The sequence below is a fragment of the Crocuta crocuta genome, unplaced genomic scaffold, assembly GCF_008692635.1.
Source record: "Crocuta crocuta isolate KB4526 unplaced genomic scaffold, BGI_CrCroc_1.0 scaffold367, whole genome shotgun sequence".
Taxonomy (NCBI): domain Eukaryota; kingdom Metazoa; phylum Chordata; class Mammalia; order Carnivora; family Hyaenidae; genus Crocuta; species Crocuta crocuta.
Window position 1 is genome coordinate 5,368,622 of NW_027527936.1, and position 26,366 is coordinate 5,394,987.

General features: G+C 38.4%; 1 protein-coding gene across 3 annotated transcripts in view; it reads right to left on the minus strand.

Moving 5' to 3' along the window:
• Positions 1-26,366, minus strand: part of GPBP1L1 (GC-rich promoter binding protein 1 like 1) — a 67,607-nt gene that overhangs the window by 13,977 nt on the left and 27,264 nt on the right. For all 3 annotated transcript variants that reach the window (XM_077752122.1, XM_077752120.1, XM_077752121.1), the window contains 6 exons: positions 23,735-24,762; positions 22,584-22,698; positions 19,860-19,989; positions 18,790-19,076; positions 1,849-1,921; positions 397-590 (listed from right to left, as the gene is read on the minus strand). In XM_077752122.1, coding sequence (XP_077608248.1) covers positions 397-590; positions 1,849-1,921; positions 18,790-19,076; positions 19,860-19,989; positions 22,584-22,643 — 744 coding nt within the window. In that variant the 5' untranslated portion in view covers positions 22,644-22,698; positions 23,735-24,762. The remainder of the gene's footprint in view (positions 1-396; positions 591-1,848; positions 1,922-18,789; positions 19,077-19,859; positions 19,990-22,583; positions 22,699-23,734; positions 24,763-26,366) is intronic.

Genomic DNA, 26,366 nt, shown 5'->3' on the forward strand with positions numbered 1-26,366 from the left:
AATAACTGACAGGGGACTTTATAACTGCTTCATAGAGGGGAATGAGTAACGAAGAGGAAAGAAGCAGCCAATCTAGATAACTGCCCGAGTGATCAGATGGATGTTGATGCTATTAATAGAAACAGCAAATTAGGAGAAGCAGGTTTATGAAATGAAGCTCAGGAGAATGAGAAACCTACTAAGAATCCAGCTGGCAGCAGTAGAGAGTTTGGAGACACAGTGAACTACTATATATATATATACATACACATTAGGTACTGAATTTATGTACACATTAGGTACTAAATGAATATCTGGTGAATAATTCAACAGAAAAAAATAAGTTTACTCAAGTTTTTCCTGATTTATTACCAAACTTCTACTGTATAAAGTTCTTATACTAATTCCAAATCATACCTTGGAAGGTGGTGGTGCAGGCTTAGGAACCAGGTTCTTATAGACACTTGGAACCATGGTTGATGATTTGTTCCCATTTGCATGGTGAGATCCTGGGGAGGTGAATGCAGCAGAGAAGGCAGCAGAAGGATCTTCTTTGGAAACTTTTTTGATGACTAGCATTTTGGAGGGTTGCTTGGCACTAGGTGGGTTTTCTGTGAAACACAACAGTTGAAAAGACAAAAGAATGTCAACCAGTGGTTAACATGAAGCACAGTTTATATGAAGTCTTCACTTTCAACAAGAGCCGACAGTTGAGACTGAGGGACAAACGTTTTCTGGTGTGCACTTAACAGATACTCTCAAAAGTGACAATACTTGGGAACTACAGGAAAAAGGCAACACATGAAGCTAAATTCATAAATCAACCAGGAAGCCCAAAGATGTTAGTAGTCCTTCAGGGGCTTAGTATGTCTAGCGTATGGTGTGATCACTCAGGCACACACCAACAAGAATATATCCAGGGGTGGCAGTTCCTGTCAGCAGGGGAATGGAAAGAGATGTGGAAATTGGGAAAAGGAGACTACCATGGGACCTTCTAATTAGACAAAATAGAGGCAAGTTTTACACTATAAACAAAGCGAAAATCATACAACAAGCACCCTTAATTCTATAACTCAAGATCCAAAACCAGTACTTAGATATGCTAAAGCCTTCCCAGTAAGATGCCTAACTACTGCCTGAATAGGTCTAATGTAGAAACGAGGAAGTCTCATTTGTAAATGCCAACAATTCCAAAACTATAGATCAGGTTTGGTATGAAATACATTGATTTGTCTGTGAATTTCTTTTATAAAGCTAGTTACTTCTAACACATACACATAAACGGTGTATTCATATGTTCTCACCTTGCCTTCTACAACAAGGAACATTTAATTGCCAAACCTGCCCCCAACCACCCCCACCAAAGAAAAAAAACTCAACTGGAGCCTGGCTGAACAAAATACTCTATAGGATGTGGTATTATGCAGCCTTTCAAAGAACATTTTAGAAGAGTATCCAATAATATGAAAGAATGCTTAGTACGTATTATATATGCTTCCAAATATTTAGTAGACAACTATAACAACATAAAATTCAATTGAATTGTTACAAATGAATTAGCAATGTTAATTAAACATTACTACTTATAAGCTTTAGATTATTCTCCCTTTGCTTAAAATCTGCTTTCAAATACAGGGCTCTATAAAGCTCTCAATTATCTGTCTCGTGACTCCACTACCATTACAGTTCAATGGTATTTTGGGCAGGCAGAGAAAGAGATAATAGGTGTTAGTTACCATGTGCAAATGGATGAGATGAGAAAAAAAGACATAAAGAAACAAACAAAAAAAGAGATAAAGAATTTTTGCTCCTCTCCATGCGAAGAAAAATTTAAAGTTGTGTGCCTTTAAAATGGCAAAATCTACCTACCCCACACTCCAGAAGGGGTCCCAATAGGTCTGCATGGCTGATTCTGTTTGCCAGCTTCTGGATTCAAAGAAGGCTAGGAAAAAAGGGATATTAATGGTTGATAAAGGAAGCTAATTATTTTGGAACTTTTTACAAAGTAGCCATCACCATGGAACCTATCAAATAATTATATATGAGTGGCACTTATTTAATGCGTATTTACAATCAAGTAAGCAGAAGATATTGAAATGCTAAATGAACAGACCTTATATTAATCTTAGGCTCTCTTGGGTTTCATTTCCCTTATTGTAAGAGGATTAAAAAAATTTTTTTAAATGAACACACTAAATGTGTAAGCCCTCATCTGCCAATAGGAATATATACGCCAAATAAGGAGGCACAGAAAACTGAATGGACAAGAATGTATATTGCTTTTTTCAGACTTAAGGACAATCTGGTCAGTGAAAAGTGTAGTATTCGTAACTTTCCTAAGACTGCTTTAGGGCAGAGGCACACCATGTGCCAGAGACCGTGCTAGGAATACAAAGACAATTAAGAAGAGCCCCTGTGCCCACTACAAAGATACACTTGTAGATAGGCATAATCAAAGGTCACAGGGTTTATGATAGAAATTCTTATTGGGGAAGAAGGAAAAGTCAATTGTGCTTGAAAGAGAAGTGCTCTCAGAAAAGGTTTCATTAGAGGTTCGAGGACTAAGAAGGAATCTTTAAAGATGAATTCCAAAGCTGGAAAATGGGTGATTCCAGGAACAGAATGCTCAATGAACATCAAGACAGGAAAGCATGAAAAAGAATATTCTTTTCATTCAGAAATCTGCAAATAGTTTAGAACGATTAGTACTAGGGTAGGAGGGGATCCTTCTGTGGTGAAAGAGATGTCTGGCAAAGTAGGCAAGAGCAAGATTGTAGTTTAGTTTTTAAGAAGAGTAAATTTTATCCTGTAGGTATTGAAGAATCCATCTCTTGGGCAGAGTTAACATAATACATAATCATTAAGTTTGTTAACAGTCTGGTAAGCAGCTTGAAGGATGTATTTGAGAAGTTTAAACATCAACTAGGAGACCAATTCCATAGATCCATAGATAACGGAGAGAAATGAAGGTAAAAGGAAAAGAGGAAAAGATGAGGGGAGGGATGGGAAAGTGTTAAGAGGAATAAACTGGACTTAACAGGTGTGAATACAACACTGGTGTCCAAGCCCAAACTTTACAATATGATAATAAGGTAGGAAGATGTCTTTTCAGCACACTCACTCAGAGAACATTAAACAAATAACAGAAAGATGCCCAGACTCCACTACAGAGCTTCTGAATCAAAATCTCCAGGGATGGGGCCCCAGCAGGTATATATTTTCAACCCATCAAGGTGAGAACAAGAATAGGATAAGTACAGATATATACTGAACAACTCACTCACTATATAAATAGACAAATTAGTGACAAAATATGAAGGACAAATAAATACAGTCCTCTGGATGGAAAAGTATAGGGAGAGAAGTCCCCATAGATAAAAGCTATATTTTCCTGTTTTAATAGGCTTGTTTGTTTTTTTTAATGTTTATTTTTGAGAGAGACAGACAGCATGAGCGGGAAAGGTGCAGAGAGAAAGGTTAACAGGATCCGAAGTGGGCTCTGCCCTGAAAGCAGGGAGCCTAATTTGGGGCTCAAACCCACAAACTGTGAGATAATGACCTGAGCCGAAGTTGGATGCTCAACCAACTGGGCCACCCTGGTGTCCCTAGGCTTTTGTTCTTAGTCACACTTCATTTAGGGTTTTCAGAGCAACTGACCTGATTGTATTTCTTTCCATTGGTTTTTAAAATAGTAAGATACAACACAAACACAAAAACTGCAAAAAAAAAAAAAACCCCCAAAAGGGCAAAAGCTCCTATAATCACCACTCAACTCAGTTCTAGCAACAGAATATTAACATCCAAACCAGAAAAAGTTTTACAAGCCTCATTTTATTTTTTATTTTTACTTTTTTTAAAATTTTTTAATGTTTTATTTATTTCTAGGAGAGAGAGAGAGAGACCGCGTGAGCAGGGGAGGGTCAGAGAGAGAGGGAGTCACAGACTGAAACAGGCTCCAGGCTCTGGGCTGGCAGTCAGCACAGAGCCCGATGCGGGGCTCGAACCCACGAACTGCGAGATCATGACCTAAGCGAAAGTTGGACGCTTAACCGACTAAGCCACCCAGGCGCCCCTACAAGCCTCATTTTAAAAAACCAAACCAGAAGTGCCTGGGTGGCTCAGCTGGTTAAGCAATCTGACTCTTGATTTTGTCTCATGCCATTATCTGAGTGACAGTGACAGATTAACTGACACTGCAGAGCCTGCTTGGGATTCTGTCTCCTTTTCTCTCTGCTCCCCATTGCTCTCTCAAAAATAAATAAACAAAAAACAACATAAACACAAACAACAAGCCTCCCTCCCCTCTAAAAATAACTATTAACCTGACTTACATTGATCACCTCTTTGCTTTTCTGTTACCACCCAAGTGTATATCCCTCAAATTGATAATTTGGTCTCCAAAGAAAACCATCTCGTAACTCTCTTAACCTTCAGGTTACTTTAAAATATACTTCTATATTTCCTACAAATTGGTAGTTGGTTCTAGAGGCTATAGAACCACCCTCCCTCCCCCACTGCCACACACACATACCTTTACCTTGGAAAAGCAATTTCTTGCTAGTTTTGTGTACCAGGAGACCCATAATGTCTGATTACACTTCTTTTTGTGCTGCTGGCAGATATGAAAGCTCAAAGCCTAAAACTATTAACTTACTACCAACCGCAAAGCAATGATCTTCCAGTTTTATCATTCCTTATTAGCTAGTATACTTCTATAAAAAGGAATTTCCTCTCATTCATTTGGTGACTCAGTGGTAAAACTCATAGGGAAAGGTAGATCAAATACTTGTTTCTAAGGTGAGGTATCACTGAGAATTCACAAATTTAATCAGTTAATATCCTTCACTGATGCATGAAACATCTATATTTGGCCAGTGGGAATCTCTTCAATTTGGCTACTGAATACTTTTGATACAACTCTGGTAATCTTTAATTACTTCTCTGCTATGTAGTAAGACAAAATATTCCAAGCTTATCTTACTAATATTGTGTCCAGAAATGGTATTTCAAGTACCCAGATCCCTCTGAGTACTAGGGATGCTAACTGCTATGGGGTTGGTCACTGCTTTTAGGTCTTTTCCACGAGCAGAGACTAGAAATATATACCTATTTTCAAAGATAAAATATAGCATGACCTCTTACTGATACATATTTTTTAAAGATTTAAGAGAGAGAGAGAGAGAGGTGGCGCACGCGGAAGGAAGAGGGGCAGAGGGAGAACCAATCTTTTTTTTTTTTTTAATGTTTATTTTAGAGACAGAGAGACAGAGCACAAGCAGAGGAAGGGCAGAGAAAGCCGGAGACAGAATCCGAAGCAGGCTCTAGGCTCTGAGCTGTCAGCACAGAGCCCAACACAGGGCTCAAACCCATGAACTGTGAGATCATGACCTGAGCCGAAGTCCACCGCTTAACTAACTGAGCCACCCAGGTGCCCCAGGGAGAATCAATCTTAAGCAGGCTCCGACTCCATGACTCTGGAATCATGACCTGATTCCAGAGCTGAAAATGGGAGCTGAATGCTCAACCCAACTGAGCCACCCACATGCCCTGGTATTTCTAATTCACACTGAGGAACTTGAGTTTTTAGCAAACATCTTATATATCTATACTTCCTTTCCTCTATACCAAGAATCCTGATTTTCATTTTTTTTTTTTAAATTTTTAATGTTTTATTTATTTCTAGGAGAGAGAGAGAGACAGCGTGAGCAGGGGAGGGTCAGAGAGAGAGGGAGTCACAGACTGAAACAGGCTCCAGGCTCCGAGCTGGCAGTCAGCACAGGGCCCGACGCGGGGCTCGAACCCACGAACCACGAGATCATGACCTAAGCGAAAGTCGGACGCTTAACCGACTAAGCCACCCAGGCGCCCCTAAGAATCCTGATTTTCAAGGACACTGGGTATAGAATATTATATTCAATCATTTTATCTAATATTACATACAACAGTAATCAGAGTAACAATCAATATGACACCACCAATATGACTAAGAAAACATTCTGTACAGGCTCTCCCCATTCTCCCGTTAAAAAGTTATACTTTTTGCGGGGCATCTGGCTGGCTCAGTCAATGGAGTATGCAACTTCTTTTTTTTTTTTTTTTTAATGTTTATTATTTATTTTTGAGAGAGAGAGACAGAGAGATAGAGCAGGATCAGAGGAGGGGCAGAGAGAGAGAGGGAGTCATAGAATCCAAAGCAGGCTCCAGGCTCTGAGCTGTCAGCAGTCTGACATGGGCCTCCAACTCACAGTGAGATCATGACCTGAGGACACTTAACTGACTGAGCCACCCAGGTGCCTTATGAACATGCAACTCTTGATCTCAGGATTGTGAGTTCAGGCCCCATGTTCAGTGTAGAGATTACTCAGAAATAAAATCTTTAATAAAAAAAAAAAAAGATCTGCTTTTTCTAGACTGTCAAGAGTCCATAGCTATTACATGCTAAACTCCTTTAACTCTCATTTAGTTCTATAATTAACCATGTATTTAGTATTTACCATCCATCCTTTTATCTTTCTGGTTAGGTTCATTGTCCGAAGCTTATTTAGTACGCTCCTCAGGAAAACTCTTGGGAACAATATTCCAAGTTCCTACACACTTGTATTTGTGACTTTTAGAACTGAAGATTAGTTTGAAAGAGCATAACATCTTTGGCTCACACTTTGAGTACTATACTTGTTACACATTTTGTCAATGTGTGTCTTTCTAAGTCACTTGGACTTTATGGGTATTTTTCTTTTTCACTTGAGTCTAGCATTTTATAACCCTATTTGGTGTTGGCTGTTCTGGCTGTCCTTTCAATTCATAGCTTCAAATCTTACTATATTTTAGGAAATTATTCTTGAATTGTAATTTTTAGCCTTTAAGCTATTCTTTTGGGTTTTTCTGTATGCTCGCGCGCGCGCGCGCACACACACAAACACATACACACACACGAGATCCTATTATACGTATATTAGATCATTTTTGGCCAAATGTGTATCATCTCTCAATTCTTTTAAAAATGTTTTTTTAAGAGACAGAGCATGAGTGGGGGAGGGTCAGAGAGGGAGACACAGAATCTGAAGCAGGCTCCAGGCTCTGAGCTGTCAGCACAGAGCCTGATGTTGGACTTGAATCCAAAAACCGCAAGATCAAGACGTGAACCAAAGTCAGGCGCTCAACTGACTGAGCCACCCAGGTACCCTTTTATTTTTTATTTACTCATTCGTTATTTAGACAGTAATAATGTATTTTAAAGAAGCTTTTTTAAAGCAGGGCTCACACAGAGCACAGAGCCCAATGGGGGCTTGAATTCATAATCCTGAGATCAAGACATGAGCCAAGATCAAGAGTGAGACACTTAACTGACTGAGCCACCCAGGCGCCTCCCTCCTGTAATTTTTTTATTAAGTAAACTCTATCTCCAATGTGGGGCTTGAACTCACAACCCTGAGACCAAGAGTCACATGCTCTACTGACTGGGCCAGCCAGACGCCCCTCAAATCTAATCTTTTTTTTTTTTTTTTTTTAATGTTTAATCAGTTTTCAAGAGAAGAGCGAGATCCCTTACTTAAAATTTTTCTTCTTCTAGAAGGGGAAAAATAGTTAGGGAGAGGGAGGGAGGCAAACCATGAGAGACTCTTAAATGCTGAGAACAAACTGAGGGCTGACGGGGGTGGGGGAGAGGAAGGGGGTGATGGGCATGGAGGAGGGCACTTGTAGGGATGAGCACTAGCTGTTATATAGAAACCAACTTGATAATAAACTATTAAAAATGTTTCTTCTTCTAATTCTTGGAAAACACTGATTATTTTGTGTTCCTTCTTGTTTAGTGTCCCTTTTTCTGAATATCTTTCCTGACTTCTAGCACCTTGAGTATTTCTGGTTGAGATAATTCTTATGCCATTTTCTTAGTATTCTCTAACTTTTCAAACTGTGTGATCATGACCTGAGCTGAAAGCAAGCCAGCTTTAACTGAGCCACCAAGGTGTGCCTTCCTTTGATCCTTTATGTTCATTTATGTAGGATTAGTTTTGTGAATGTGGGTCAAGATGGCTTTTCTGACATCAAGCTTTAGAGCGCTCTTCTGTTGTTTTCATAGAGTGTTTAAAAAATATGGTGGCTTAGTTTCTTCCATGCTGTGGGTATCATCCCTACTTTCTTCCCTCCCTTTTATCTGAACCTTCTCGTTCCTTTGTCTCTACGATTTCCATTTCTGCAGCTCAATCTGGACTCTATTTCCAATAGTTTTGTGTTCAGTGAGGGGCTGCGTTCTGGAAGGGAATACTAGTTGGTTAACATAAACAATGATAGTGCCCGGTGCTAGTTATTAACTATTGCCTTAGTGCAAAGTCATCCGTTCTGCCTGCTCTTTGTAAATGTGTCTGATCACTTAAAATTTTTTCCTTTGTCAGCTGTCAGGTTAACTTTTGTCAGCAGAGAGCAATAGAGAGATTTCTGCTTCTTATTCCAGTGTGCTTACTCAGGCTCCTGCAGCATGCAGTTCCTGCTAAGCCAGGTTCTAAAGTGCAAATGAGCTTTGACTTGAGTGGTTTTACAGCAGAGTGACATCTGAACAGCTTTACCAGGTACTTAAGAGGGCAGATTTCCAGCATGTTCCCTGGAGGAGCACCTAAACAACTGTTCTGTCATTCAGTGAACCACAACTAAGCCCTTCCTAACAAGGTCTAGTGCTGATGGGGGAATGGGGAGACTCTTCCTTGGGCACGCTATCTTAGCCTTAGGGTTAATGGCTATTCCTTATATCTGCTACTCTGATATTCTTTAGTGTTCTCTTTATTGCTAACTAACTGCTCATTACCTCAATCCTGTACTTCCCTTGTTCAAACTATTGTGTGGTTTTTCTCTCGACTATTCCAGTCAGACCCTTTGTACTTCGTTTCAGAACTTCTGTATTGACAGACTAGTTTTTAAAACCACTCCTAATTTCTAGCTGTTCTCCAATTATCCTCTAAGCTATCTAGAAATAACTGCTGGCTCTTTTAGGGGCTGTCAGATGTCCTGTCTCTTCCTCCAATTTTTCCTGCACAAATGCTACCACTACCCAGGTACTATAGTTTTGTGGTTTGTTCCTGTTATGACACCACACTGTTTTGCTGTAGATCATGCCTATGGATTTTTTTCCTGGTTCACTGATTCCAGTTGCTCTGTGTTCTTGTTATTTTGAAATAATTTCAGAGTTACAACAAAGTTGCAAAAATAATTCAAAGAATTTCTGTATACCCTGTATAGATGTCTAGATTCTCATGTCACCATTCTACCACATTTGCTCCAACACTATTTTTTAGTATATGTGCTGCCGAAGCGAGCACTTGCTCCAACACTATTTTTGTTTGAACCATTTGCAAGCTGAAGGACTTGATCCCATTTACCTGTAAATACTTTATTATGTGTTTCCTCAGAAGTACCTCCTTAACATAAGCAAGGTGCAATTATAAAAACTGGGAGATTAACATCAACAAATACTACTATCTAATCTATAACACTCATTCAAACTATAACACTGATGAGTTTCATAGTAAAACAAAAGATTTTAAAATGTACATTGTTTTTCCCTCATCCAGTAACCAATCTGAGATTACAAGCTACCTTTTGGGGGGGGGGTATAGGCTCCACACCCAATGTGAGGCTTGAACTCATGACCCTGAGATCAAAAGTCCCACTGACTGGGCAAGCCAGGCACCCTACACGTTTCCTTTAATTTTCTTATCTCTTTAGTTTTCTTTAACCTGGAACTTTTTCTTTCATAACAGTTTTAAAAAGTAGAGGCGAATTCTTTTGTATAATCTTTTGTAATTCTTTAGTAAAACTTCCATTTGAGTGTGTGTGGGATTTCCTATGGTTTGATTCAGGCTATGCATTTCTGGAAGGAATTCACAGAGGTGAGGTTGCATTTTCAATGCATCACATCAGGAGGCTTATTATATTTATTTCCCCCATGCCTCATGATATTAATCTATTTTTGAAGTTTATTTATTTTTGAGAGAGAGGGAGGGAAAGAGAGAGAGCATACACGTGCAAGAGAGAGTGGGGTAGGGGCAGATCTACATTGTCATTGTGGAGTCTAACATGGGGCTCAATCCCATGAACCATGACATTATGACCTGAACCAAAATTAAGGGTCGGATGCTTAACTGACTGAGCCACCAGGCATCCCATCTATTTTTAAATAAAATTTATATACAGTGAAATGCACATATACCAAGTGTTGAGAAGCATACCATTCTCTAAGTGTTGAAAAATGCTCATAACTCCTCAATCTCTATAAAAATAAAAACTATCTTCTACAACCAGAAAGTTCCCTTATGCCCTCTCCTGTCAATCCTCACAGGAAACCACTGTTTGGGATTTTCTTTCCCACCACAGATTACTTGCCTATTCTAGAATAGGCAAATAAATAGAACCAGACAGTATGAACCATTTTGTATAAGGGTTTCACTGAAATTCATCATGCTGTTTTATCAATCACTCCTTTTTATTAACAAATATGTAATTCATTACATGATTACACCACAGCTTTTCTATTCTTGGGTCAACAGACATTTAAACTGTTTGGCACTATTATGAATAAAATTAAAATAAATGGGCATTGACCTTCATTTCTCTTGAGTAAATACCTGTAAGTAAATATCTAGAAGTGCTGGGTCACAGGATAGGTTTGTCTGTAGTTTTACAAGAAACTACTATAGCTTTTCCCAAAACGGGAATAGTACTTCATGCTCCTGTAATGTATGAGACTTCAAATGCTCTAAAATGTCACTGAATTTAGTGTTTTCAGACTTAAAAAATTTAGCCATTTCCTGGAATGTGGGTAGCAGTATCTCACAATGGTCTTAATTTGAATTTCCACTTTTCCCTTGCAACTCATGACAATGATTATTTTTTTCAAGTGCCTACTGGCCATTTGTGTACCTTCCTTTGTGAACTATCTGTACAAATCTTGCTCATGTTTTTCAAATTTTTATTTAAATCCTAATCAGTTAATATACTGTGCAATATTGGTTTCATAAGCAGAATTCAGGGACTCCTCACTTACATACAACACCCAGTGTTCATCAGAAGTGCCCCCCTTAATACCCATCACCCATCTAGCCCATTTCACACCCACCTCCATCAATCTTGTTTAAGAATTAAGAATCTCTTGGGGCACCTGAATGGCTCAGTCAGTTAAGCATCTGACTTCAACTCAGGTCATAATCTCACAGTCTGTTGAGTTCAAGCCCCGTATCAGGCTCTGGGCTGACAGCTCAGAGCCTGGAGCCTGCTTCAGATTCTGTATCTCCCTCTCTCTCTCTGACCCTCCTCTGCTCATGCACCCTCTATCAGAAACAAATAAAACATTTAAAAAATTTTAAAAAAAGAATTAAGAATCTCTATCTTTAAGAGAGATTCTTAAGAATCTATTATGGTTTGTTTCCCCCTTCTTCCCTACTCCCTCACATATGTTCATCTGTTTTGTTTCTTAAAATCCACAGGTAAGTGAAATCATATGATATCTTTTTCTGACTTACTTTGCTTAGCATAATACTCTAGGCTCCATCCATCTCATTGCAAATGGCAAAGTTTCATTCTTTTTAATGGCTGAGTAATATTCCTTTGTATATGTACACCACATCTTTATCCATTCATCAGTTGATGCACACTTGGGCTCTCTCCATAGTTTGGCTATTGTTGATAATGCTGCTATAAACATTGGGGTGCGTGTACCTCTTCAAATCTGTAATTTTTAATCCTTTAGGTAAATACCTAGTAGACCTAGCTGGGTCATAGGGTAGTTTTGTTTTTTTGAGGAACTTCCATACTATTCTCCAGAGCGGCTGAGCCACTTTGCATTCCCACCAACCATGCAAGACGGTTCCCCTTTCTCCACATTCTCGCCAACACCTGTTGTTTATGTTGTTAATTTTAGCCATTCTGACAGGTGTGAGGTGATATCTCATCATGGTTTTGATCTGTATTTCCTTGACTATGAGCGATGTTGAGCATCTTTTCATGTGTCTGTTAGCCATTTGGTTGTCTTCTTTAGAAGAGTGTCTATTCATGTCTACTGCCCACTTCTTTACTGGGTTGTTTTTTGAGCTTGGAGTTTGAGAAGTTCTTTATAGATTTTGGATACTAACCCTTTATCAGATATGTAGTTTGCAAATCTCTTCTCCTGTTCTGCAGGTTGCCTTTTAATTTTGTTGTTTCCTTTGCTGTGCTGAAGCTTTTTTATCATGATGAAGTCCCAACAGTTCAATTTTGCTTCTGTTTCCCTTGTCTCCGGTAGGAAGTTGCTCAGGCTGAGGTCGCAGAGGTTGCTGAATTGTGTTCCTCTAATATTTTGATGGTTTCCTGTCTCACATTTAGGTCTTTCACCCACTTTGAATTTATTTTTGTATATAGTATAAGAAAGTGTTCTAGTTTCATTCTTATGCATGTGGCTGTTCAGTTCCCATAACACTATTTGTTGAAGAAACTATTTTTTCACCTGGATAGTCTTTCTTGCTTTGCTGAAGATTCATTCATAGCTATGGATCCATTTCTGGGTTTTCTGTTCTGTTCCACTGATCTATGTATCTGTTTTTGAGCCAATACCATACTGTCTTGAGGACTACAAATTTATAAGCTGAAATCCAGAATCATGATGCCTCCAGTTTTGTTTTTATCTTTCAGGATTGTTTTGGCTATTCAGGGTCTTTTATGGTTCCATATAAATTTGAAGACTATTTGTACCAGCTTTGTGAAAAATGCTGGTGGTATTTTGATGTGGATACATTAAATGAGTAGATTTGCTTTGAGCAGCATAGACATTTTAACTATATCCTCCCAACCCATGAGCATGGGATTTATTCCCAGGTATCTGTTTTAGGTGTAATTGCAAATGGGACTGGTTCCCTGATTTCCTTTTCTGATGTTTTGTTATCAGTGTACAGAAATGCAACAGATTTCTGGACACTGATTTTATATCCTGCAACTTTGCTAAATTCATATATTAACTTGCAATTTTGTGGTGGAGACTTTTGAGTTTTCTACAGAGTATCATGTTGTCTGAAAATAGTGAAAGTTTGACTTCTTCCTTGCCAATCTGGATGGTGTTTTATTTCGTTTTGTTGTCTGATTGCTTAAGGCTACGACTTCCAGTACTGTGTTAAATAGTAATGGTGAGAGTGGACATCTGTGTCTTGTTCCTAACCATAGGAGAAAGGCTTTCAGTTTTTCCTCATTGAGGATGATATCAGCTGGAGGTCTTTTGTATATGGCCTTAATGATGTTGCGGTATGTTCAGTTAATCCCTACTTTGTTGAGAGTTTTTATCAAGAATGGATGCTGTACTCTATCAAATGCCTTTTCTGCATCTACTGAGAGGATCGTTATAGTTCTTATAAATCTTGCTCATTTTTAAAATATTGAGTTGTCAGGGTACCTGGCTGGCTCAGCTTGTAGCACGTGTGACTCTTGATCTTGGGGTCATGAGTTTGAGTCCCACACTAGGCACAGAGACTACTTAAAAGAAATAAAATACAGTAAAACCTTGGATTGCAAGTAACTTGTTCTGCAAGTGTTCCATTAGATAAGTAAATATTTTTAATAAATTTTAACTTGATAAATGAGCGATGTCTTGCAATACGAGTAGTATGTGCCAAACATCACATAATCAAAGTAAGTCAATGGTTTTTCTCTATTGTTCACTGTAGACTTGTGGGTGATTGTCCCCACATCCCATGCTTGGATGCTTGGTCTCAGGCCTGTTTTTGGCAGAAATAAGAGATTTTTCAGAACACTGGAAGGTGCCCACACCTGGCACTAGTGTATTTTTTTTTGTCACTTTAAAGCATCTACGGACAATCCTTTGCTTTACCATATAAGAGTAAGCTCAGGAATGATTTGCTTCATTCTAGGTCAGGCTGCCTGCAGATATAGATCCTTTCTTCTAGTGCCTTATTGCCAGTTACATTAAATACAGTATATTACAAGAGTTTATTAATACTGTCCTGTAGTCAACATCCGTGCCAGTGTATACAATGGACCCCATGCCCAAAAAGGCTGAAAAGAAAGGCAGTAAGGAGGAAGAGATGATTATGGTGGAAGCTAAGAAGGAAATCATCGTGAGGCACCTGCATGGCTCAGTCGGTTAAGCATCCGACTTTGGCTCAGGTCATGATCTCACTGTTTAGGANATGAATACACATAAAACAAAAAAAAAAGGAAACCACTGAGAAGCATGAACAAGGTTTGCAAGTGGCCAAAATTGCAAGATTGTATAAGATATCTACATCTGCATCATGTCTGCAGAGGAGGAGGAGAAAAAGGCAGAGGAATCCCTCACTTCAAATAAGATTAGGTGATGTGTAGGAAACAATGCACCACCTGAACAAGGCTGCAGCAGTGCAAGCGATGAGTATGCTTAACAACAATGCAATGTCACTTTTCTGCGAAATCCTCAAAAGGAGGCAAAAGCAAGCGTCATTGGATAGGTTCCTTGTTAAAGCTGCATGCAAAGAAAAAGATTCCATTGAGCCAACAGCAGTGATTCTGTTAGTGATAGTGAAAGTCATCCAATAACCCTCCTCTCTCGTTTCCCTCATAACAGCCACAAAGGTTTTCAAGGGTAAGTGCAAGTTAATTTGTTTATTTTTCTTTATATTTTGTATTTTATTATTTTGTATTATATTACAGTATGTAATCATTTTTATATTAATATTTTGGGGTTATAGGATGAATCATCTGAGTTTCCATTATTTCCTACATGGAAATTCGCTGTGATATACAAGTGCTTCGGATTATAAGCATGTTTCCAAAATGAATTATGTTCACAAACCATATATATATTTACTGTATATATAAAATATTGTCTTTTTATTATTAAGTTGTAGGAGTTATTCATATTATGGATACAGGTCCCTTTTCATATATATGTTTTGCAAATATTTTCTGAGTCTGTGAGATAAGCAGATGTTTTAAATTTTGATGAAATTTGATTCATCAATGTTTTCCTTTATGGTTATTGTTTCCTATGTCCAAAGAAATTTTTTTCTACTCTCTAAGCCATTATTCCCCCAAGTTTTCTTCTAGAACCTTTATAGTTTTCGGTCATTACATTTGGGTCTATAATTCCTCCCAAATTCATTTTTTTGTATGCTGTGAGAAAAAGGGAGTCTCAGAGAAACTGTGTCTGTGTATATATTTCTTTCTCCACCTTTCTTTTTCCATTGGTCTGCTTTAGTATCTTTGCTGAAAATTCAATGAATATATAAATGGAAGTTTCTTTTTTTTAAATTTTTTTATTTTTATTTATTTCTAGGAGAGAGAGAGAGACAGACAGACAGCATGAGCAGGGGAGGGTCAGAGAGAGAGGGAGACACAGACTCTGAAACAGGCTCCAGGCTCTGAGCTGGCGTCAGCACAGAGCCCGACGCAGAGCTCGAACCCACGAACCGCGAGATCATGACCCAAGTGAAAGTTGGACGCTTAACCGACTAAGCCACCCAGGCGCCCTGGAAGTTTATTTCCAAGCACTCTATTCTGCTCCACTATTGGTCTATCCTTGTAATAATATAACATTATCTTTTTGTTCTCCTAATTTTAGAGAGACAGCACAAAGTGGGGGAGAGCGGCCCAAAGAGAGAGAGAGAGAGAGAGAGAGAGAGAGAGAGAGAGAGAGAGAACCTCAAGCATGCTCCATACTTAGCATGGAGCCTGACATGGTACCCGTGAGCTGAAATGAAGAGTCGGGATGCTCAACTGACTGAGCCACACAGGCAACCCCAGTATTATCTTGATTATTATAGCTTTATACTAAGCTTCAAGTTAGTAGTATAAGTCCTCCAATTCTTTTTAAAAAATTTTTTTTAGTGTTTTATTTATTTCAGAGAGAGAGACAATGTGAGCAGGGGAAGGTCAGAGAGAGAGAGAGAGAGGGAGAAAGAGAGGGAGAGAGAGAGAGATACAGAATGTCAAACAGGCTCCAGGCTCTGAGCTAGCTGTCAACACAGAGCCTGACGTGGGACCCGAACCCATGAACTGTGAGATCATGAACTGAGCTGAAGTCGGACGCTTAACCGACTGAGCCACCCAGGCATCCCGAAGTCCTCCAATTCTTTTCCAAGATTATTTTGGATAGAGTCTTTGTATTTAAGAAAAATTTTCAGAATAATTTTGTTCATTTCTGTAAGAAAGCATGCTGATTGATACTGTGCAGAATCTGCAGAACTGATGTCCTAACAATGTTGGGTCTTCTAATGCAAAGCCTCCCATTCACATTTTAATTTCTGTTGTCAATTCATTTCCCACTGGGGATGCCACAGAACTGAAATAGTCCTTCTTATCAAATTATATCAATGAGTAGTACAGAACCTAGTTTAAAAGGTACTCTTAAAAAAAATACTCTTAAGCAACTTATACTTTACCCCACATTTTTTGTTTGCTGCAATCTCTTTTTTACCAAAGCAAGAACCAAAACTAATAAAGAAACCCAAATAAATTTCTGTACTATGTGCTCAGCTGGCTGTGGTCATAATGTAAGATATACTTCTAGATAAACATTCATGTCATATATAAATTATAATTTTACAGTGGGTTAATTTAATTGTGTGGAGGGGCACCTAGGTGGCTCCGTCAGTTAAGCATCCAACACCTGATTTTAGCTCAGGTCATAATCTCACGGTAGTGGGATTGAGCCCCACAATGGGCTCCATGTGGAGCTTGGGATTCTCTCTCTGCCCTCTCCCCTGCTAGCTCTCTCCCTCTCAAAATAAATATTTTAAAAAATGGTTTTGAATTATGTGAAATAAAATACAAAAAGAAACTTGCTTTATAAGAGGAATATGATTAAACTTTAAAAAAAAAATTTAGGGCACCTAGGTTAAGCCTCCGACTTCGGCTTAGGTCATGATCTCACGGTTCATGGGTTCCAGCCTCACGTCGGGCTCTGTGCTCATAGCTCAGAGCTTGGAGTCTGCTTCGGATTCTCTCTCTCTCTCTCTCTCTCTCAAAAATAAATAAACATTTAAAAAAATTTAACTTATTTTGAGAGAGAGCAGGAATGGGAGAGGGGCAGAGGGTGGAGAGGTGACAGAGAATCCCAAGTGCAGACAGTGCAGAGCCTCATGCGGGTCTTGAATCCATGAACCATGAGATCCTGACCTGAGCTGAAACCAAGAGTTGGACACTTAACCAACTGAGTCACCCAGGCTCCCCAAACTTTTTTGTTGTTACTAGTTTGATGAGTATTTTAACCAAATTCCCAATGCATGATGAGCAACAGAGGTTTTGTTAATCATTCCCACTGGTCTTTCTTAAATTTGCTAAATTTATTGAACAAATAATCCAAGTTATAATTTAGTGTCATAATAAGTCTGGACTACTTAATATTTACAACATTCTGGACAAATATTCAGTATGTCAGGGCAATATAAACCTTTCCACAAATGAAGTTTTGAAGAATAGGTGTCTGGGGTAGGTATTTCTGGGGTATTTTTCATATTAAAAAATAACATTTAAAGGACCTCAGAATGGGGCGTCTGGGTAGCCCAGTTGATTAAGCAACTGACTCTTGACTTTGGCTCAGGTCATGATCTCAAGGCCCTGGAGATGGAGCCCTACATCGTGCTCTGCGCTGACAGCACAGAGCTGGGCTGGGATTCTTTCTCTCCTTCTCTCAGTCTCTGCCCCTCCCCCACTTGCATGCACCCTCTCTCTCAAAAATAAACAAACATTAAAAAGAAACCTAGAAAAAATAAAATAAAATGACCCCATAATATTTGCTAGACTTAGGAAAAGAGGAGCTGATGCCTAAATTTGGTTCTTAATCAATTGGCCTTACTAATATATTAAAATGGTTGTCACAGAAGTGACTGGCTAATCTAATGTGCTACTTAAAAATAACTAAAGGCACCTGGATGGCTCAGTTGGTTAAGTATCTGACTTTGGCTCAGGTCATGAACTCATGGTTCATGGGTTTGACCTCCGTGTTGGACTGCTGCACTTAGTGTGGAGCCTGCTTAGGATTCTCTCTTCCCCTCTCCCTCTGCCCCTCCACACTTGCAACTTTCTTTCTCTCAAAAAAATAAATAAATAAATAAATAACTAGAGCTGTGCTGTTCAAGTTTTGGAGCACTCAGAAAGTGTGTAATTTATACTGAGATTATGCTACAAACAAGTATAGCATACACAAAGGATCTTGAAGATCTAGTGCAAAATATAACATAAATTAGCTCATTAATAACTTAAAGATATCAATTACATATTAAAATGTTAATAAATTAGATATATTTTGTTAAATCAATTATACTCAACTTTTTTTTTAAGGTGCACTAAAAACTCTACTTTAGGTTGAGAGGCCAAAAGGCATATAATTCAACACACAATAGCACATTTTTACTGTATAGATAGGAAAACAGCTTAAATACTTACAACTGCATATTTATAACATCAAAATTATTTTATACAAGAGGGCAAAATCAAGAGAAAAACTCTTGAGATAATTGGAAAAGACAATTTAGCATGCAAAACATTTTCACCTAATTTGAATACTGAATTCTGAATGCTGAACCTTATAGAACAAAGGATATTAAATTAAAATTAAGTTTCGAAGGCATAAAGATGAAAAACATGAAGATCTGCCAAAATTACACAGGAATTTTGGTCATCAAAATAAAGGAATTTTGGTCATTATCTTCATACTAATCAACTCCCTCTAAAAATAATAAAAATCTAAACTTAGTGACTTCCTTTTTAGTAATTTCTTCAATATTCTCATTATTAACAGGGTCTTATATTTATGGCATTATTTGCTAGGTTTTAATTACACATCTACACATTCATACTTACAAAGTCTTCCTCTTCGAATTGTAATTTTTCCACCTTGTCTTCTTTCTTTTCTTCCCTAATCTCTGTAGGTGGCTTCTCCTGAAAGGCACAGCCTTTCCGGGAGTGGTAGCTGCCATTCCAGTGGCGATGGTTCCCTGTGCCACCCCCACTACGTTGGCTCAGGCCATCATGACCTCGGGAAGAGCCATGCCAACCAGATAGGTTCCCTGTGATTCCAGCATATGCTCCCTTAGAGACACCAGAGTCCACAGAATCGTGGCGGAACAGGGAGGGCTGGTGCCAGGAATCTAGAACAGTAAGGAAAAGTAACATATTAGATTTTTGCTTTCTGATCTGATTTTATAATACTATCAAAAGCACTTCAGGGGATTTTTAAAAATAAAAGATTAAGGAGTGCCTAGGCAGCTCAGTCAGTTAAGCATCTGACTCTTGATTTCGGCTCAGATCATGATCTCACAGTTCATGGGACTGAGCCCCGTGTCAGGGTCTGCACTGACAGCGTGGAGCCTGGCTTGAGATCCCCCCCCCCACTCTCTCCCTCCCTCAAAAAAAAAACATAAATAGGGGCGCCCGGGTGGCTTAGTCTGTTAAGTGTCCGACTTTCGCTTAGGTCATGATCTCGCGGTTCGTGGGTTCGAGCCCCGTGTCGGGCTCTGTGCTGACTGCCAGCTCAGAGCCTGGAGCCTGTTTCAGAGTCTGTGTCTCCCTCTCTCTCTGACCCTCCCCTGCTCACGCTGTCTCTCTCTCTCTCCTAGAAATAAGTAAAAATATTAAAAAAATAAAAAATAGAAAAATAAACATAAATAAATAAGTCCACAAAAAAGAAATCACAAAATTCTTCTTTTTCTTTTATGTAATTTCTGTAAGAAATCTTCCAACTAAATAAATGACAAAGGAGAACACAAGAATGTTAGAAAGACAATGTAACTGAATAATGAAAACTGTAAGATCTAATTGAGAAATATGTTTAAAAACATCATTTCAAGATTATGGACAGACCTGCACCCCCAATGTGGGCTTGCCCTAACTGAGTAGCTTAAATATAGTCATGGAAGTTGGGCATGGCTTACCTCCTGTAGTTCGTAGAGGTCCATTGTTAAAAAAGCCATCAGAGGAATTATGTCGACGACGGCTTACTCCAAACCTACGGTCTCCTCGGGGTAGGTGCTCTCCGTGTTTCTCAAAGGTGGCTGTAGGTGACTAAGATATAAAGTATAGAGAAGTAAACAGTTAAGATACCAATCTCGGTATCTCAGGTTTTGCATCAGCCTTTTAGTAAACAAGTAATAAGAGTGGCAGAAACCCTATTATAGTAAATAGGCCATAATACGGGTACTATAGGCCACTGAGTTAGAGAAGTCCTAGGTTACATACTCAATCATTAACTCATTTTCTGTATTCCAGAAGGGGGGAAATGGCAGCTACTTCATTTATTTGCATGAGAAGGTGAAAAAAAAAAACTTGTAGATATCAATAAATAACACCTCGAACTTTACACTTAAATATATTAAGTTAATATTGCAACAGAAAAGGAAAAGCAAGATGCTTGCTTTAAAAAATTCTCAGGACACCTGGGTGGTTCAGTTGGTTAAGTGTCTGACTTCGGCTCAGGTCATGGATCTCTGTGAGTTTGAGCCCCGTACTGGGCTCTGTGCTGATAGCTCAGAGTCTGGAACCTGCTTTGGATTCTGTGTCTCCCTTTCTCTCTGTCCTCTCTCAAAAATAAAATAAACATTAAAAACTTTTTTAAACTCCTAAACAGCTTTGGTATTTCTGTAAATTATTCTACAAGTGGAGAGAAAGAAATGGCTTAAATACCACATCCCACCTTGAGAGTCCATTAACAACTACATAGTTTTTCTTTTATAAAACATTTATTTCTAAACATTATTTAATATTCATAACAGTACTGGAATTTGGCATCATCCTCATTTTACTCATTTACACATGAGGAAAGAGGTCAGGGAAAATAAGTCTTTGAGGTTACACCATGAAAAGGAAGCAGTTTGAGAAACATTTATAGATGAACTCTCATTTTCCTCCCTATTTCAAATAATTTTATTCTAGAACATTGTTTAGTTTCAAATGAGAGACCAAAATCTAAAAAGTTGTGAAAAATATGGATATATTTGACAAAGGCTTAGAGGAAAACTGTAGGTTGCAGCATAGACATCTTTGTATTTATTTTCTTATTGTTAATATCCTCACCAACACTTGGTATTGTTAGTCTTGCTTATTTTAGCCAATTCTAGTGAGTTACAAAGATTTTTGTCCTTTCTTCCAGAAGTTTTATGGTTTTTAGCTCTTTAAATTAGGCTAATATCCATTTCTAGCTAATTTTTGTGTGACATGAAGGTTGAAGTCTCAAGGTTCTTACTCCCCCTGCCCATATTTATATCCAGTTTTAGAACCATTTGCTAAAAACACTATCACTTCTGCATTAAATTACCTTGGCACTTTAGTCAAAAATCAACTGACTATACGTATAGGACAATTTCTGAATTCTCTATTTGATTCCATTGCTTTATATCTATCCGTATGCCAATGCTATACAACTTTGTTTATTGTAACTTTACTGGAAATAATGAAATCATATTTCCCAATTCTTTTTACTTACTTCACTGTGCTACATTATTCTTTGCAGATAAGATCTACATACTTTTAAATGCTTTCCTGGATCTCACACCTAATCCCTCAGGCCCACCATCCCCAAGCTTTGGGTCAGAATTATGCCAATTATAAGATCTTGGGAATTTCAAAAGGACAACTCAGAATGAAGTTCAGAGAAAAAGGTTGCGGGTCTAGGCAGATAAGGATATCTGCCCCAAAATTCACATTTTAAAAATTGGGAAGAAAGGACTTTTTTTTTTTTTTTTTTTTTGTTTTCCTTTTTTTTTTTTTTCTGCCNCTACCTATCAATTTTGTCCCTCCTTGGGAAGCATTTTTAAGTTTTGTAACTTCCCAAAGGTTTCCTTTGTCAATAATTTAGGCTGTTCTGTGTACTGTGACTAGGACTACTTTACTTTATATGAATTGGCTGTTTTGTCTTTATTCCTAATTCAACACACATTTTCCCCTGAAATCATTAAGCAGATTATTATCTCTAAAACAGAATTTATATTTTGTTAATATTTATTTTTGGGAGAGAGAGTGTGAGCAGGGGAGTGGCCAAGACAGAGGGGGAAAGAAAAGCTGAAGCAGGCTCTGCACTGACAGCAGTGAGCCCAATGTGGGGCTCAAACTCACAAACTATGAGATCATGACCTGAGCTGAAATTAGATCCTCGGCCAATTGAGCCACCCAGATGCCCCTAAAACAAAATTTCTAAGATTTAATCTGAGATCCACATAGTAGTCAATGCTTCTTACTCATCTGCTACTATATACAAATATGCATTCACTCTAAAGGTCCATTTCCCCAAAAACCATTTCCCCTTTACCCCTGCCCCTTTGTACCTAAACAATAGGTAACCAATCATGCTTTAGTTCCAAAGTGTAGCGCACCTAATCCAGGAAATCTTGTGTGCCACATAATGAGAAAAGTTTAGCATGTAATGAAAAATGGGGGTAATGGGAGCAGGGAGACACACTTGGCTATGGCAGGACACACACTTAGACTGCCTAATTATTTATATCCTATTAAAAGAAATGCAGTGAGCTTATGAAAACATACTTTAAAGCCTCAGGCAAGGGTGAATATACAAGAAACACCTAGATTATAAAACAGGCCATCAACAAGTTGGGGAGAGAAAGAACCGTTATTTGGAAAGTTACTATAGGAATGAAGAACAGTACCTTAGCTGACTGGGGTGTTGAGAAATTTAGCCAAGCAGGAACAAAGTCATGCTGCGCCATTTAGGTCCAGTGTCTCTTTTCAGCAAGGTGAGGCATCCAACCTCATGGCCAGGATCTGAAAATGAGAAAACTCTAATCACTTATGCTTGCAAGAACTGGATACCAATGTACAAAAGAATCTGATTACTCTAAGATCCTCTCTTTACAGAAAGTCCTCCCCTCTGAGCCTCTCTAATACTACTTATCAGGCATACCTCAAAGAAGTTCTAAACAGGAGCAAGAGTCCATGAAATGACTATGAAAAACACGTAAACAGAAAAATGTGACATAAACCTGGAAGGTTATGAATACTTGAGTTTTATCAGAAGAACCTTAAGAATAAACACCTGGAGTGCTTGGGTGGCTTAGCCAGTTAAGCATCTGACTTTTGGTTTTGGGTCAAGTCATGATCTCACGGTTCGTGAGTTTGAGCCCTGCATCGGGCTCTGCACTGACACTGTGGAGCCAGCTTGGGATTTCCTGCTCTCAAAAAATAAACATTTTAAAAACAAAAAGTGAAAGATTTTTAAAAAACCAAAAAGAATAAACATCTACTTAAAACTACTAATACTTATGAAGAGATTAATCTGCTTCAGGTACTCAGGTAACCTGTGGCAAAAGCAGTAGAAAAGATCTTCCTAGAGAAGGAAGATGCAATCTCTTGAGTTATTCTTGGGGCGCCTAGGTGACTAAGTTGGTCAAGCGTCCAACTTTGGCTCAGGTCATGATCTCATGGCTTGTGAGTTCGAGCAGCCTTTTGTCCGGCTCTGTGCTGACAGCTCAGAGCCTGGAGCCTGCTTCAAATTCTTTGTCTTCCTCTCTCTGCCTCTCCGCAAGTCACACGCTCTCTCTCTCTCAAAAAAATAAACATTAAACAAAAAAGATATTCTATTTAGTTCACATTAATTTCCTCAAATATCCACTAGCATCAGTTTTCCTAAGAGATCCATTAGTGTCTCCAAACCATCCCACTAAAGATCTCCAAAATTAAATACACCAGAAAGCGGTATATATTTTCCATGATTCAGATACACACAACAGTCTTCTAAAGTTAGATATAGGAGAAAAAAAAATAAAAATAAAAATAAAGTTAGATATAGGAGAATATTTACCCCAGAGTGTAACCTCTGTGGTCCTGTTTCCCGAACTCCTTGAGTCTGCCAGCTGGATTTCCCACGAGGTTCTCTTGTTAAAAGGGTACTTAAATAGGCTGGCCAGCAGCACGCCTTGTGATAAAGCACAAGGAAGCCAGGCTCTGTGTGGATCACTCTCAGTCCCCTCAATTGCTCATCTTTAACTATCTAATTCCTGACACGTTTCCAAAAAGGGGAAAGGGAAAGGGGAAGGGGAAGGGGAACATAAAAAGTATTTGTTACATTTAAAAAATGGGGGGAAGGGGAAAGAGCTTCGTCTATGTTCACCTCATTCAACTTCCTTGAGTAACAGCACTGTGATGTTGCTTAAATAGATAATACGTGGACATTTGCACACTGAGTGCAAACACTGTTCATAACAAGGTCATAGCTAGAAAGATAGGTGAACTCATGTGGGCAAATAATGCCATCAAAACAATAGTCAAAAGTAGAACATTAAAGAATTATAAAAGATCTTCTGAGCAATCAATTGTAATGGCAAAACATCCACATGACAAAGCCCTTAATTTACAAATCTCATTATTCCTACACAGCTGCTAAAAGTGTGCAGATATGTATTTATATCTCTTTTAATATTCAAAATCTAAGGACATAAGAAATCTTGTTTGTTTTTAATCAGACAAATTTGATATATGTTTCCCTCTATAGAATAGCAGCTCTCAAGGCAAATTTCTTGGGTTATATAAAGCTCCCAAATGTATCTTCTATTTCTTTGGTCTTCACTATTTAGAAATTCACAGCAAAATTAAAACAAGTAGAAAGAAAAAGGTTAAGGAGTAGTTAAGGAGTAAAACAGTTCCAATGTTAAGTAAGGTTTTTTCCTCTTCAGTTTTCTGTATTTCACTTGTTCTGCCTCTTCCTGAAAACTGAACTGAGCTGGAAGGTGCTATGAAGAATATTCTACTGCTTCAGGAGAGTAGTCACTTATTATTTTGGATCCATTTCCATCATTTTTCAATCATTTAAAAGGCCACAGGAATCTATCACTGTAAGTGAAAAAGCAAAATAACACCATATCAGAAGAGGCAAAATCATTATTACAAAGAAATGCTAAAATGAGACACAGTCAAATGATCAATCAATAAAAGATATTAGTAGGTAAAACTTTTAGGTACAACTTGGACATTAATTTAATGTGTCACCACCGACAGCAACAAAGTAATTGGTATAAGGGCACCTGGGTGGCTCAGTCGGTTAAGTGTCCGACTTCGGCTCAGGTCATGATCTCATGGTACATGAGTTTGAGCCCTGTGCCGGGCTCTGTGCTGAGAGCTCAGAGCCTGGAACCTGCTTCGGATTCTGTGTCTCCCTCTCTCTCTCTGTCCCTCTCTTCATGCTCTGTTTCTCTCTGTCTCTCAAAAATAAACATTTAAAAAAACAACTGACTATAATTCTTTGAAAGATTTTAGACAAGTCACCTGAACAGTGTCTGTTGTTTTTTATAACTATATCTGTAATTAGCTATCAGAGGTAATTCAGAAATGCAAATTAGTGAGTCTGTCAGTTACATTTTCTCTCCTACATGAGAATAAATTGCTCTAATCAAAAAGTCATATAACTTGCTTATTACCACAGTAATCAACTAATACCAACCACAGCCTGATCCTTAAAAACAAGACATCTGTCATAGTATTCCTGATATATGATACATATTTTTAGATACCTAGTTATCAGCTGAGAGACTTAAGCTCTTAGGCTCCAACTTAAGATACGCTTAAGAGATGACACAAATATTTCTTTGGCAAATTCCCAACATTCTTCCAGGGGCTAGATAAAAGTTTTTTAATATAAGAGGAGGCTTGCATCTGTAGGCAATTCTGGTCTACACTGGTACAAAGTCTAGTTTGGAGGAGATTTCTCACATAATAAATTAGCAGCCTTGCTCTACTATTTTAAGTTCACGGGGATAGAAAATACCAAATTCAGGACAGTAAATATCTCCATGGGGAAATGAAAGGAAAGGAATCAAAAAGGTCTTGGATGGCTTCAAGTACATTCGTAATGCTTTATTTCTTTAAAAAAAATTTTTTTTTAAATGTTTTATTTATTTCTGAGACAGAGAGAGACAGCATGGGCAGGGGTGGGCAGAGAGAGAGGGAGACACAGAATCTGAAACAGGCTCCAGGTTCTGAGCTAGCTTCAGCACAGGGCCCAATGTGGGGCTCGAACCCACAAACCGTGAGATCATGACCTGAGCCAAAGTCGGATGCTTAACCGACTGAGCCACCCAGGTACCCCTGTAATGCTTTATTTCTTAAGGTAAGTGATACATACATCCCTATTCACTGTACATTTTTTTAAATTTACCAGTTTATTAAAGAATATGATAAAGGATATGAATCAACGGCCATCTGGAAGAGATGCCTAAGGTAAGAAAAGTATGCAGAGCTTCTAAGCTTTCTCCAGGTGCACCGCTCTCCCCAATCTCCACATATTCACCATTCTCTATATGTTTTATATACTTAAAGTATGTAAGAGTAGTAACAGAACAAGCATATAAAAAGCTATGTAAAAGATTGGAATGCAGGGGCACCTGGGTGGCTCAGTTGGCTGAGCATCTAGCTTTTGGTTTCAGCTTGGGTCATGATCT